This window comes from Annulohypoxylon truncatum (assembly GCF_022578515.1).
Source record: "Annulohypoxylon truncatum strain CBS 140777 unplaced genomic scaffold F4807scaffold_31, whole genome shotgun sequence".
Lineage (NCBI taxonomy): Eukaryota > Fungi > Ascomycota > Sordariomycetes > Xylariales > Hypoxylaceae > Annulohypoxylon > Annulohypoxylon truncatum.
Window position 1 is genome coordinate 121,435 of NW_025953817.1, and position 14,076 is coordinate 135,510.

Here is a 14,076-nt window from a genome sequence, read left to right on the forward strand (position 1 = left end):
TCTATAGCCGTCGGCGCCAAGCCAACACATCCTAAGCCTCAAGACAACAATTCAACTACCTATCATAGGGATACTAACATATCAAAATGTCGCCAAAATAAACATCGTCGGATAGATGCGACAGCATTTAACGCTGCAAGGGACATGATTGCCGAAAATCCGGGGTCGATTAATATTTGACCTTCCTAAGAATATACGATGTGCTACCATTCGACCTACCAACGAGGTGCGACGTATCAAAACAAGGGGGTCCCGTAGCTGAAGCCGCAGGCGTAACAGAAAACACCCGTACTCAGCCTCACGGTCCCCATCAAACCCGACTTCAGGGAGTATGCCGTTGGGAAGTCTTCGAGAAAGTAGGGAGGCGACGAGGCAGATTCAACTCCGCATAGCCGGCGTTTGTTTTAATATTTAAGCTTCTTCATGATCCGCTCCATGATCTCCAGTCAGTGCGATCAACAACCCAGAAGACAATCAGATAAATCAACACTTTTCATCCCAACTCCAGAACAGCAATCATACCTTCTCCACCAGTCTCTAAGACGCTTTACGAAACATCAGTCAAAATGGTCCGCATCACCTTCCTCGCTTTTCTCTCCGGTAAGTCCTAGTTACCTAGCTCCTGTAAACCCCTTCAAATCCCTATAAATCTACCCTCTTGTCTCCCCACCCATCACTAACATACCACGCAGTCGCCATCCCAGCCCTAGCCATCTCCCCGGACCCAGCCGGCGCCAAGAACGTCGGCAACGGCAAAGGCATCCAGTTCATCGGCGGCCAGTGCCTGTCTTCCGCCGACTGCGCATCCACCTGCTGCGCCACCGTCACGGGCCAGAACTTCGGGCTCTGCTCCGGGCTGGGCGCGCAGTTCGAGGCCGGAAAGGCGGGCTGCGGCTTCGGCGACGGCGGCGCGGCGGCGGCGGCGAACACTACTGGCGGGGCGAACAAGAGGAGTTTCCGGGCCTAGGTACCTGGCGATCGCTGTCAAACTTGCCTATGTAGATGACGCGGGTTGCTGTCGGGCATAATGAGCCCTATGTGACGTGATCGGCAACGCCGGTAGTGGAATAATCTCTCCTTTAACTTTCTGGATATCATCGGGACTAGGTATACACCAGGGTTTTAGCATTGGCATTGCATTTTCGGGGAAGGGCGCGAAAGAGACCTCCTTTGGGGCTCTTCGGGGGATGGACGCCGGCCTGTCCTTCATTGGGTAATTTGCATTTTCATAACTTTCATCTCTTCAGATAAATAAAACTTTACATTCGATCTATAGTCGAAAAAAGGGGTAGTTCGCGTGATGATTCCATGGCTTTCGTGGCCGCAAGCTGACCAGCGATATTCGCGCGTAGTTGGACAGTTCGCCGATGGAGGGAATGAATTGGGTTTCGTAGATCTGGTAATGTCGAGGACAACGGACGAAGCACGTGGCAAGTCACAGGAAAGCCCCCAAATATGAACAGCTGAAAGTGCCTTTATATAACTATTGAACACCCTCGTAGAAACGCATTCGCATGATGTACCCGGAACTCGATCGAGTCCGACGATACTTTTAGATATACCTTACAAACAGTCGGAACGCCTTGGAAAATCGTCAAGGGTTCCCTATAACCAGTAAACCAAAGCGAGAAGACCACCCTCGCAGCCTTCCATGATGAGATATTATCGAACCGATGAGAGATAAGCGATAATGCAATACGGCCACTCTCCTAATGTAGCCAAAACAATCAACCTCCTTTTCCTCTAAACACCGCCGGACATAATGATCCGTTGCCGCCGTGTCGTCGTTATGTACTCCCGTTATACGCTTAAAACGTGATGCAACCTCCCATCCCACCATGAATGCAATGAGGCCGCTTAGGCGTCTCTTCCGAATCGAACATCGAACTCCCTCAACACACCCATGATGCTAGCCGCCTCGACCTCGATGGGTAATCTAGCCGGAGCGTTCGGCTGAGGGGGAGCGGCCCTAAGTCTCGGCAACCAAGTTCCGATCTCTTCGGTGGCCTTTTCGAAATTTCGATGACTAGACAGCGTCTTGTATGCGTCCGCGCATGACACACTAATGCCAGACGACGAACCGCTAGGTGTGGCCGTTCCTGACGCGGATCCGTTAGACTTGCAACATCCAGAGCCTCCAGATCCCCCGCAACACCCGCCGCTGGACTTGCCCGCGTTACGGGCAAAGTTTGCGGCGAGACTACGGCAGAAGAGACCCGACTTGGGATCTCTCAGGCACTGAGCACAGGTTCCGGGTCCTTTGGGGCCGCAACCGGTAGAGGGACGTGTCGACGAAATCGGTGTGTGATTCAATGAACTTATACCCGGCAGCTTGATGGCACCAGTTGACGTGACTTCTACGGGGGTAGGGCCGACATCGTTCTCCGAAGGCGGTGGGGTCTGAACTTGTTGGGATACTGGGGCAAGAGTCTGCGACGCGGCGGCCTCGGCACACATGCAGTAAGTACCCTCTTTGCAGAAGCCGCACGAGTCTCGCGGCGCCACGGCAGGTTGGGCAACGGGTTGATACAAGGCAACTTCTGGAACGGGGTCCTTCTTCTTAGCGAACATGGCAGTAAAGTCAACCTCGTGAGGATATGGCTCGGGTATCTTTTGCCTCTTCTCTTCCGGAGCCATGGCAGATATCGAGGATGGCTTCCGCTTGAGCTCGGATTCCGAGTTCGGAGCTGGCCCCTTAAGCACAGCTTCGAGACATTCGCATTTAGTACCGATGCTACACTTACCACATCCGACGGACGTATTGGTTAGGACATCGTCGACACAGGCGCATGGTCCGGTGGATTCGCAATTGCCGCAGCCTGCGGGATCTGCCGACGACTCCCTAGGCCCCGACGAATTCGAAGAATCGGGAGGAGAAATAATTTGTGAGATAGAGAAGGCCGTAGTCGAGTTGCGGTGCTCCGGTGCGTTGCTTGTGATGCTTCCTCGAGGTGTCGGGTGTTGAGAGGAGATGCTTGATGAATTGGGCGCTCGTCCGTGATGGGACGTGAAACTTCCGTTCCTCGACGGCAAGGTGGAACCTTCCAACCGCCATCGTCGTCTCAAATCTTCGAGTTCGTTTTCTGCTTTGGTACGCTCTGCGCGCTCTTTCTCCAACAAATCCTCGAGGACTACGCATTTGCTCCGTAGTGACTGTACCTCGGTATCTAGATCCTGCACCTGATCCTGCAATTGTTGCTGCGTCCTCTCGTACTCTTCCTTCTGCTCCTCCAACTGCTCCTCCAATTCGCCGACACGGGCGGCCCTTCGCTCGCGAAAAGCGCGCTGAGCAGCCCGGTTCTGAGCCTTCCGCTTGGTCGGTGGTGTATCTGTGGCGGGCTTCCGACCGGGCTTAGGCCTCGGAGGAACCACCCATTCCTTGCTGGTAATCGTGCCCTTCGCGACAGCGACTGTCGCCATTGTGGTGGCCTGCAGGGCAGCGGCAGCTGGTTTAATAGCAAGTTGGTGAGCCGATGTTGGCGTAGACACGCCGGAGATTGGTGAAGCGACAGACGAGGCGGGGGGAGATGCAGCTGAGATAGGGGTTATGGCGAGTTTGGTTGGTTGTGGCCTGGAATGGCCGTTCAAATTAGCAGAAGAGATGGTGACAGCAGTAGGGGTCGCCATGTTATTCCGATCCTGGAGCAGAGAGGCGGGTTAACCATTTAGTCAATCCTATTCGCTGTTCTGTTCGGAGACGCAATGCAGGCTCGGACATCAGCGTATGAGATGACTGTGGTCTTCCGCAGGTTTGGCTCCGCAAAATTGCGACCTGAACTTGATCGTATGATAGGTCCGAAGTAGGTAAGTAGACGGGTATATCAAAGAGGATTAGTTTACAAGTTTTAGTGATCCTCACTCCTTCCTATAGGTCGATTCTCTTTCTTGGTTAGATATCGTCGAGTTCCTCGGATTCGAGGGATGAGGAGGAGAAAAGACAACTGGAAGAGAATGCCGCCAGGATTGTGTAGCCCCAATAAAGCAAGCAAACTTGCGGGTGGCAGGCAACGTATGTAGAAATCGATGAGAGTGGGAACGGGCCGAGTTTCCCAGTCCTCGAGAGGGTCCGAATTAGGGCTTCCAACTTGCGCTTGGGAGTATTTTGTATACCGATACTTGGTATACTTGGATCAATTAGTTGGGGAGAGAAACCGGCAGGTTAAGCTTCTCCCTCTTAGGTTGATGGACCGCGAAGTGTGACTAAAGCTTGAGCAAATAAGGAAGATGAGACGGCAATCCAGCAGAACACCTCGTCAAGGATTCCCTCATCCAAGTTCGACAACCCTCACGGTAGTACCGGCGTGTGGTGGGGGTTTGACGAATTTGGGGGGTCATGCAAAGACTCAGACTCTGGACGGAGGGTTCACCGTTACGCAGGTATGTAATCTGGTAATGTAAGTAAAGTGGGAAGGGAAGAAGACGGATGGACGACGGTGGTTCGAGATCACTGATCAGATTGATAAGATTATGCCAGGGCCCTGTAACCCACACAGCCCATAGTAGTCCGTTCGCCGTTCGCCCAGACTGAGCCGACAAACGTCACATGGATCCCCAGATAGGATAGGCTCGGCAAGGGAGGGAGAAAAACTAGTATCATTGATCCATTTCTGCATCCTCGGGCCTGTCGGAAGCCGAGTTCATTCTTGCTCGTAGTAATTGGCAGCTGGTTGGATCGAAAATTGATTTTTATTTGTTCCTTGTTCCTTGTTGCTCCTCTTATTGTGGTTCTTGTGGTGTTTTCTTGTTCTTCTTATGGTTAGGTTAGACCTAAGCCAGTAGGGAAAATAGAAAATTGGCGAGAAAGAATTGGTGCTCGGGTGTGGCCGGAGAATAGTTTGCTCTAGCTCGACCGGCCCAACCAGCTCAAGCCACTTCAAGTCCCCGGTACCGGAGCGTTACTTGACTGCCCTAAAACGATTGCGGTGAAGATGGGAGACCGGGGCTGACCGGGCTATTAATAAACTTACGTCAGCAGCGTAAGGTGAACCTTTGGTGTAACACCAGTTGTAACTTTCGACCCCACATTCAATCCAGGAACTGACGTGCAGGGAATCTTCCCTGTCGCGACTCGCGATTCACTTTTGTGGCTTTGGGAATAAGTTTCAATCTCCAAAGATTGATGACTTGAAGTTTTTATGGGCTGCAGCACCTTCTAATTCGTAATAGGGGAAAGCAGATTAATGCCTGCATATCAAGACATGCCAATTGTCACTTTCTATACTATCGGATAAAATCCAACGAGGCAGCGAAGACAAGATTGAAGAACAAGAAACACAACATCCGTGGTACATATCTAGGTATCTAGGTATCTAGATATATAAGACATCAAATCTAAACATCTTTCTACTTCACCCCGGTTGTCCCCCTCAAGACTCGATACCATGTCCACTCTCGCGCCATTATCGTCGAATAGGCCAGTATCCTCCCGCAGCTTCGCCTTGGTCTCTTCCTCCTCTTCATCAGATAGCGAAGATGACGCACCTCTCCCTTTTCCCACCGCCCTCCCGCGTTCCGACTTTCTCGTCCCAGACTTCGACCCGGCAGAATACCTCTCCTCTCTCGCAAATCGCCATCAGACGCTCGAAGACCTCAGATCCGACCTCCGAGAACGCAGCGCCGCCATCAGCACCGAGCTCCTAGAACTGGTCAATTCGAACTACACTAGCTTCCTAAGTCTAGGCGACGAGTTGAAAGGTGGCGAGGAGAAGGTAGAGGATGTTCGAGTGGCATTGCTAGGATTTCGGCGAGCCGTGGAAGAGATCAAGGGCAGAGTACGAGAGAGGGGGTCTGAAGTTGCAGGTTTAAACCAGGACTTATCTAGCGTGAGAGGCGAGATTGAAACCGGGAGAAAGATGCTAGAACTTGATGAGAGGATATCTACGCTTGAGGGTCGGCTAGCGATCGGAAGTATAGGACCTGACAGTGACGACAGCGACGAAGACGACGAAGATGGAGACGAGTTAGACGGGGCGGTAGGGAGCAGCTCGGCGAAATTAGCACAGCTGGCGAACGAATACGTCACTATAGATGAGTTGGCCGACGATATAGGGAGAGATACACCATTCGTGCGGAAAATGGAGGAGAGGTTAATAAGGTGTCGAAACACCGTCCTCTTAGACCTTGGCGCCGCGTTGAAGGAAGCCAAACAGGCAGGCGGCAAAGGGCAAGCAAAGCTCCTTAAGCTGATGGGAATCTATTCCCTACTAGATGCTCAAGCAGAGGCAGTCAAGACATTGAAGAGCAAGTGACTAGACAAGATCAACGACATTTAACGAGTTGATACGCAAATCATATCATAGCAAGATACCCAAGCACCCCGACTCTTAAGTATGGTACAATTCTTAATATGGTCCTAATTCGTAAAACATGGATATTTACATCGCCGTACTCAGGTGCTCCGGCTGGATCTTCTCGTCGGTAGAGGCGAAACTTCCGCTCAAACTAAAACCCGGACCATTTGTAGAAGTCAGGACAACTTCGATCAAGTCCTTCTTAACCCTGTCCTCCATGTTTATGATATTCTCCCTCACTTGCGCCACAAGCACCTTGACGTTCTCGGACAGCATCTTGGGGGTAAATTGGATGTTCCCTATGGGCATACGGATCGCGCCAACCTTCTCCCTATACGTTTCGGCGCCGACCATTTCGTGCATGAGACCTTGCACACTTTTGGTGAGGGTGTTCGTCTTTAAACTAGGCATTAGACCTTTAGGACCTAATATTCGACCGAGGCCGGCCTGTTTGAGTGAAGCCTCGCAATCGACGTGGCAGATTAGACGGTTAAACGGCAGCTTTCCCGGGGTCGTCCTAATGAGCTCGTATAAAGAGTCTTCTCCAAATGCGACGGCTCCGTTAGCGCGGGCTTCGGCCATCGCTCCGCTACCCTCCTTGCAGATGACGGCGATGCGCGTGTCGTTCTTGACCGGAAATGGCAGACGTATCCGATTCCGAAGCACGACGCTGTTCTTGGGCGTTCTGATTTTCAAAGAGACTTCGTAGGTAACAGATGATGGAGGACGGCCTACTTCGACTGCTCGTAGGTATCTATAGTCCGTTAGTGATCGAGGACGAAGGACGAATGACAAGCAACTTCGCAGGTTATGTGATAGGAGGGAATTCCAATTACCGCATAGCGTCGCATAGAGACCACCTCTCGCTCTCGCTTGGTGTAGCGTATTTGTACTCCTTAAAACGCAGCTGCCTCTTCTTCTTCTTGAGCTTCTCTTTTTCGCGCGCTCGCATAGCGACAGTACCAGCGCTCTTACATCGCGTCTGGACTATCGACGGAGCTAGAAATCTAGGTATTGTCGCATTGATTGGTCTTATAGGCGCCGAAAGACTCAGCCTCGCCAGCGAAGCGATACATTGATTCGCCGTAGCCATCGTATGCCTGGGGTATCGTGTGGCCGTCGAGGGTTGTTGAACTGCAGTCTAAATCGAAGCTTCAAAAAACCAATATTCAGAATATGAATTTTAGGACAAGGATGTAAAGATCAACTCAGCCACAGTTAGCCTCTTTGGCCTCAGGCAGTCCTGGGCCTTGGCAGCTTAGGGAAATGCTGTGAGAAGCCACATTCACTATCTTATCTTTATCTAATCGGTACCTAGATACGTACCCCGCCGACGATGCAAGAGCTTTTCTATCTTTTCTGTGTAACGCGGTTAGTGGGGTGACCCCGCCACGAAATCGGTGGTGTGGTTGTTGACTCAATTCATTTTTGACTCTTATACAAATTCAAATTTCCAACGGCTAAAACATTGACTCACCACTTCCACAAGGAAGCTTCACACAACTTTGACGATAGTTCAACATTGCCAAGATGAAGGCAGATGAGCTCGTCGCCGTGTCCACCTCTCTAGGAGGGGACTTCAAATCGATTGAGCCCCACCTCATCCGACTCGAGAAGCATTTGACCTTAAGGACTTACCTTGCCGGATATTCTCTAAGCGAGATTGACGCCAAGATTTGGGTCGCCATCAAGAGCAATCGCGTCGCTGTCTCTTTCGTCCGCAAGGGATCCTACGCCAACCTCCACCGATGGTTCACGTACGTCGAGCAAGCCCATCCGGAGATCCAAGCCGAAGTCAAGGCCGCCGACGAGGCGCGTAAGACTAAGGTCCAAGAGGCTAGTCGAGCAGGAGCAAGTTACAACTTGGCCTTGCAGGAGACCAGTAAGGGGGTTGTCACTCGATTCCTCCCCGAGCCCTCGTAAGAGCCCATTGCCATTACTTATACATTTAATCTATAGTCTATTATGGGTATAAGCATCAGCATTTCTAACATGAGCGCAGGGGATACCTTCACATAGGACACGCCAAAGCCGCCTTGCTTAGCGACTATTTCGCCCACCAAGCGTACAATGGCACGCTCCGCCTAAGACTTGACGATACTAACCCGAGCAAGGAGAAGGAGGAATACCAAGATGCCATCATAGAGGATCTTGCTCTTATGGGGGTTAAACCGGATGTCGTCACCTACACCTCGGACTACTTCGACCATCTCTACGATACCTGCCTGGGCCTTATCAAGGATGGTCACGCCTATGCCGACGATACGGACGTGGATACTATGCGCGAAGAACGAGGAAAGGGTATCGCATCCAAGAGACGAGACCGGACAGTCGAGGAGAATTTGCGGATTTTCGACGAGATGAAGAACGGCACGGAGGAGGGCTTGAAGAACTGCATCCGTGCTAAGATCTCCGTCGATAACCCGAACAAGGCAATGCGCGATCCCGTAATCTACAGATGCAACCTCAACGACCCCCACCATCGGACGGGTACTAAGTGGAAGATTTACCCTACCTACGATCTGGCATGCCCCGTCGTCGACAGCTTAGAGGGTGTCACGCATGCCTTGAGGTCAACAGAGTATACCGATCGAAACCCTCAATTCCAATGGTTCCTCGACACGCTCAAGTTGCGCCAGGTGTATATGTGGGACTTTGCGCGTATGAACTTCATCCGAACTTTCTTGTCGAAGCGAAAGTTGGCGAAATTGGTCGATACCGGCCGGGTCTGGGGTTGGGATGACCCGCGGATGCCCACGATTCGAGGTATCCGAAGACGAGGCATGACGATCCCTGCGCTTCGCGATTTTATTCTGCGACAGGGCCCGTCCCGAAATGTCGTATCCATGGACTGGGCTAGCTTCTGGGCCACCAACAAAAAGATTGTTGACCCGGTCGCGCCACGACACACCGCCATTCTCAAGAAGGACCACGTCAAAGTCACCGTCACGGGAGACGATGCGCCTGCGGAGCCACGTTCCGAGGACAAGCCGCTCCACCCTAAGGACCCTAAGGTCGGAACGAAGAAGGTGGCTTTTAGCAAGGAATTGATACTGGATCAAGCCGACGCCAAGTTGTTCAAAGACGGCGAGGAGATTACATTGATGCAATGGGGCAACGCGTTCGTGAAATCTGTCGCCAGCGGTGATCCGATCAGCAGTCTCACAGCCGAGCTAAACCTGAAGGGAGATGTTCGCTCTACGGACAAGAAGGTAACCTGGCTCTCAACGCAAGGACAGAAGCTCATCGACGCGGAACTCTGGGACTTCGACTACCTGATTACCAAGGATAAGCTCGAGGAGGATGACGACTTAGAGAAGTTCCTTACACCTGTGACGGCTACGATGGAGGAGGCATTCTGCGACGAAGGCGTGTCGAAGCTTAAGAAGGATGATATTATCCAACTAGAGCGAAGGGGGTACTATCGCGTGGACAAGGGATACGACGAGGGTGATGAGAAGAAGATCGTGTTGTTCTGCATCCCAACAGGTAAGAACAAATAGATACCTAACTAGACTCGACATACGGTTCAATAAGGTCTTGATGATCGGAGGAAAATCAAAAAGCATCTGATGATAAGCTCAATTAAGCTTGCGCTGTCATTACGTATGTGAGGTGACCGTAAAATCAACTCAAAAATTCGTACTACAAAATTAAATCGAGGACTATTCTGAGCTATGAAATAGTGGTGACACTGCTAATACTACATGATTGTTTGCAATGCTTTCTACATAGTGGTAACATTAGCAAAGTTCCAAAATGTCATTTGTATAGACAACGATTATAACATCCCTGAAAAGAAGTATACGCCCGACTATAGACTACTGGATATAAACCGGAACAGCTCGAGAGACAACAAACTTATTACTCTAATTACCTAGGTATATGTCAAGGTGGAATGTCTTGGAACTTGTGAATGATATGTATTGTTACAACTAACACGGTTCTACATCACAATACAGCTAAGAGTATAGGTACGCTTGAGTAAATTGCATATATCAGGACCTAGTTATTACTCAATAACATAACCCCGTCGTACTGCAGTTTCGAAGACATTTACCACAAGCGTTAGATGTCATCGTGACAACCTATTATAGAACACAATTAGGGATATCATCATGACAGCTGTCTAATCTTACGTATGCAGTAAGCGTTGTATTCAAGAGCCATCTAGACCCGAGGTTAGTACGTTGAGCTATATAAATATGACCATATATGTACAACTAGAAATGTTAGGTTATGCTACGTTACTCTAAGGCTGAGCCTCTTATAATAAGGCCTCAGCCTCTGATCCAGGACACCGACCTTATAGGACAATCCATGTATTCTTCCCACTTATACCAACGCCCCTCATCCTTGATAATGAAGGTTTATCAATAGTTTCTTAGCTGGGTCCAGCCGTGTTATTAGAATCGTAGTAAGCATCAACTGGTTCATTATTGGTTCTATAAAAATGTTTGATGACCAAGCCCCTTAGTGACCGACTACGCAATCAAGACTCAGCCAGATTGCCTCGAGACAAATCGGTAGATTACCAGATAAGGGCCAAGGCTCACCAATTGAAGTCGGGCATCATTCTTACATTGTTTACCTGGTGCTCGAGGACATAAGTATGGTTACATATTTACCAATATCTTCAGTACACCCCCTAAGCTCTGAGCCCCCCTTTTAGCAACAAGCAGGTTCGAAGAGTCACTGATATGACACAGGCTGCGAGTGATCGTGCCGGACACGAGGCAGTAAGCCTTGGTCGCCCATACAAGTCAATTTCTCGAGAGATGACTCTTAACGTTGTGATGATGTGGCTCCAGTAGATATATCCATCGCAGAGCGGGCTGCGCAAGGGGTCCCCCAAACAACGCCGAATTTCCAGAAGCGCAGTTCTGCCTTGGGCGGCCTCCACCCCCATGGCCTCACGATCCGCCCATGATATGGGAGATCCAGATACACGGACTCGCGTCGTGAAAGGAAAAATCTGGAAACCTTCGTTGTCTCCTCTTTCTCGTTTCCCGAATACGTCCCCAAGTCCCTGACAGCAGCACCCCCGAACGGCACTCTCCACTCCCGTCCCCGGTGGTTCGCATCACGCAGCAGCTTTGTTAGCCCTGCTCCGGAATACGGGGCGAAGTACAGCTCAATTACAGCTCAAGGATGGCCCACCGAGGACAACCCGTTTTAAAGCAAGGGACCTTTGTACATGTCACCTAGCTCTACTGCTCTATTAGAGAACGACCCATAGCTGAGCAACTGGTGTTCCCGTTTTGGGCGAACGACTCTCCCGTTACGGTCCTTGTGAGAGGTGATAGATATTGCTGTGGATTCGACGATGTTGGCAACTATTCGTCGTTCGGTGAACGTTTTGCTTACAAGGAATAACTCCTATGTTTGCCCAATACCTACCTAGGTCATCTATGCGGACAAGATCGTATACTACTAGATTAGACTAGACATGTACCTCGACCCATATTCCACACTTAATACCTCCGTTATACTTCAATATTTGACAACGTGACACAACCTCGGATTGACAGCGGTTGGTTACATGTTCTATGTGGAAGACGAGAGAACCCTACAGTTTCACAATTGACTCGTACAGGCCAGCGGATACCATACCTACCCAAGACGGGATATGTTTGAATGGACAAATCGACTCTTGCAACCGAAGCCGGCGGATAAGAGGATACGTGTAAATCAAGTTGATATTTGTCAGGGGCTGCAGTATGGGCTGTATGGGGTACGCATATAATCATAGTATCGTGAAGAGCTCTGAATTTCTAGTTTATCTAAAGTCTATAGGTTTGCTCTGCCATGCGCCGTGACAGCACCAGGATTTCGCAACGGATCCGGGGTGTACGTATAGCGTGCTGTTGAATCATAGATGATACTCGGCCGGTTCGGCTTTGAGCTTCTCGTGTAATTGGGGATTGTGGACCTTTCCCGGATCTATACGATCGGGGTCCTGTGGGCGCGAAAGAGTCAAAAGTGAGAGTTGAGCTCTCAGTTAGGCAGGTGAAAGTCCCACTTTGCAGCTTTTCCGGAGTGTCGGTCCTTGGACGTCGATACTTACGCATTTGCTCCTAAACACGTCTGTCACGGCCCGTAAGAGGGACCTGCTATGTTGTACAGCGATGACTGGCTTCCATGAGCTAATGCCGCTTCGAGTCGACTGTCTGTAGGAAGCCGTAGCCGATTGTGATAGTCCGATGTTGATAGTCCGATTTCGAGAAAAGACAGTCTATTCTACGGACGGACCTGCGACTATACGCGACTATATGATAGTACACTCCACCTGCGTGACTGGATGAACCCGGGAACCTTGGGACTCCGTTACCAATCTGGGGCGCGTATACTAGATTTCGCGAGCGGTGGTTGGTTGGCTAGATCTATACAGTATACTCCAGCGCTAGAGATATACTGGAGATACATGCTGGAGTATACCCACATGAAATCTTCTATAACAGGATCTAAGCTCAGACGAACGCGTTCTCGTGAGGCTCCACTAGAAACTGGGATGGTGCGACTGACGTGCATCAATGAGATCTGTACAAGGCTGAAAGGGGGAATCGGATACCTGAACAGATTGGTATCGCGTGTATCCAGACTAGGAAGGATCGTGGGTGGGATTTGGTTGGGCTACATTGGGAACTCTTAACACGACTATGCCTGAAACCTTCTTGTGGTTGCCCGATATCGAGTTAATCAGCCGCTGGTCATCATGCATTGCAGCTGTGTCCAATGGTTCAAAGGCAGGGCACGAATAGGCCGCGACGGACTATTTGTATTGCTAGCCAACCGGTGCGAGGACGATTGGATTAGAATATTTAAACATAAAATAATAAAAATAAAATACAGAATAGAAACATAAAACAAAAAGAAAAGAAGAGCGGACGTGGTGGTCGCGTTAAATGAATATGTGGGCATGCAGGAGGCAATTGGATGCGTTGGCAGGAGTCGACAGGCATCCGTCTCGCGTGGAGGCCGGGGATTGGGCGAGATGCAGGTCTCCAAGGGCTCCCCTCGACCGCTGTAGGTTAGCAAGACATATCTTCACTTTTTTTAATTAGCGAGCCGCCGGCGGGAAATAATCCAAAAGGCTACGGTGGGATCTGCATCGTTGACCGCCGTGTCGGGCGATGCAGCCTTGGACTGCCAGGGCAGAGCGACGATTTGGGTAAGATTGAAATTTAAGAGGCATGAGAGGCATGGAAGGCGAAGAAGCTTAGCAATGCAATATGCAAGGCCAACTCATCGTGTCCCTCATCGACCCTCGCCTACCAGACCTACCACGTTCAGCCGATAGCCGTTTTCTGCCACTGGCCTATACTGGTCTATACCGGACCACACTGGGCGGCAGGGCTATCCTCCGGCCGCTGCCACTGGCTATAGCCAAATAGCGGTTTGTATCCAATGCTGGTTGATATGCTGGTTGAGATATGCTGGCTGAGTGAGATGATGGATTCCTGCATCCCGACATGCGAAGTGTACCTTTTCTGGATGATATGGAAGATACCTGAACGAGGAACGAACGAGAAACGAACTTTTCTCGACTTTCCATTTCTCTTCCCTCCGTTCTCCGTTCCCCGTTCCCCGCTGTTCCTGTTCTCCGGCACTCTCCTAAGAGGGATCGGTTATTTTCTTGGAAGACTTGCTTGTCGATATGTGTTTGGGTCATTGGTTATAGCCCCTCCTTTTTCTTGCGCCGTTTGCGCATTGTTGTCCGATGTGAAGAGCCGAAGATTGGCAATCGTGATGAAGTATGTATCTATGAAATTGGAGAGATCGGGGA

At 50.4% G+C, this 14,076-nt stretch overlaps 5 protein-coding genes across 5 annotated transcripts; 3 read left to right on the forward strand and 2 right to left on the reverse strand.

Moving 5' to 3' along the window:
- Window positions 1-230: 230 nt before the first annotated feature.
- F4807DRAFT_216030 (uncharacterized protein) lies at window positions 231-981 on the forward strand. The gene is made up of 2 exons (XM_047993986.1): window positions 231-600; window positions 693-981. The coding sequence occupies exons 1-2, from the start codon at window positions 567-569 to the stop codon at window positions 965-967; spliced, it is 309 nt and encodes a 102-aa protein (XP_047851338.1). The 5' UTR covers window positions 231-566; the 3' UTR covers window positions 968-981.
- Window positions 982-1,445: 464 nt separating this feature from the next.
- Window positions 1,446-3,926, reverse strand: F4807DRAFT_216041 (uncharacterized protein). Its single transcript, XM_047993987.1, has one exon. The coding sequence runs from the start codon at window positions 3,625-3,627 to the stop codon at window positions 1,858-1,860; it is 1,770 nt and encodes a 589-aa protein (XP_047851339.1). The 5' UTR covers window positions 3,628-3,926; the 3' UTR covers window positions 1,446-1,857.
- An 847-nt stretch (window positions 3,927-4,773) lies between these two features.
- F4807DRAFT_437368 (oligomeric golgi complex component, COG2-domain-containing protein) lies at window positions 4,774-6,314 on the forward strand. The gene has a single exon (XM_047999026.1). It carries the CDS (start codon window positions 5,382-5,384, stop codon window positions 6,246-6,248), a length of 867 nt encoding a protein of 288 aa, XP_047851340.1. The 5' UTR covers window positions 4,774-5,381; the 3' UTR covers window positions 6,249-6,314.
- Window positions 6,315-7,455, reverse strand: F4807DRAFT_437369 (ribosomal protein L1). The gene is made up of 2 exons (XM_047999027.1): window positions 7,127-7,455; window positions 6,315-7,044 (listed from the first exon to the last, which is right to left on the reverse strand). Exons 1-2 carry the CDS (start codon window positions 7,381-7,383, stop codon window positions 6,375-6,377), a joined length of 927 nt encoding a protein of 308 aa, XP_047851341.1. The 5' UTR covers window positions 7,384-7,455; the 3' UTR covers window positions 6,315-6,374.
- A 217-nt stretch (window positions 7,456-7,672) lies between these two features.
- Window positions 7,673-10,176, forward strand: F4807DRAFT_437371 (glutamyl-tRNA synthetase). The gene is made up of 2 exons (XM_047999028.1): window positions 7,673-8,209; window positions 8,293-10,176. The coding sequence occupies exons 1-2, from the start codon at window positions 7,821-7,823 to the stop codon at window positions 9,791-9,793; spliced, it is 1,890 nt and encodes a 629-aa protein (XP_047851342.1). The 5' UTR covers window positions 7,673-7,820; the 3' UTR covers window positions 9,794-10,176.
- Window positions 10,177-14,076: the final 3,900 nt, after the last annotated feature.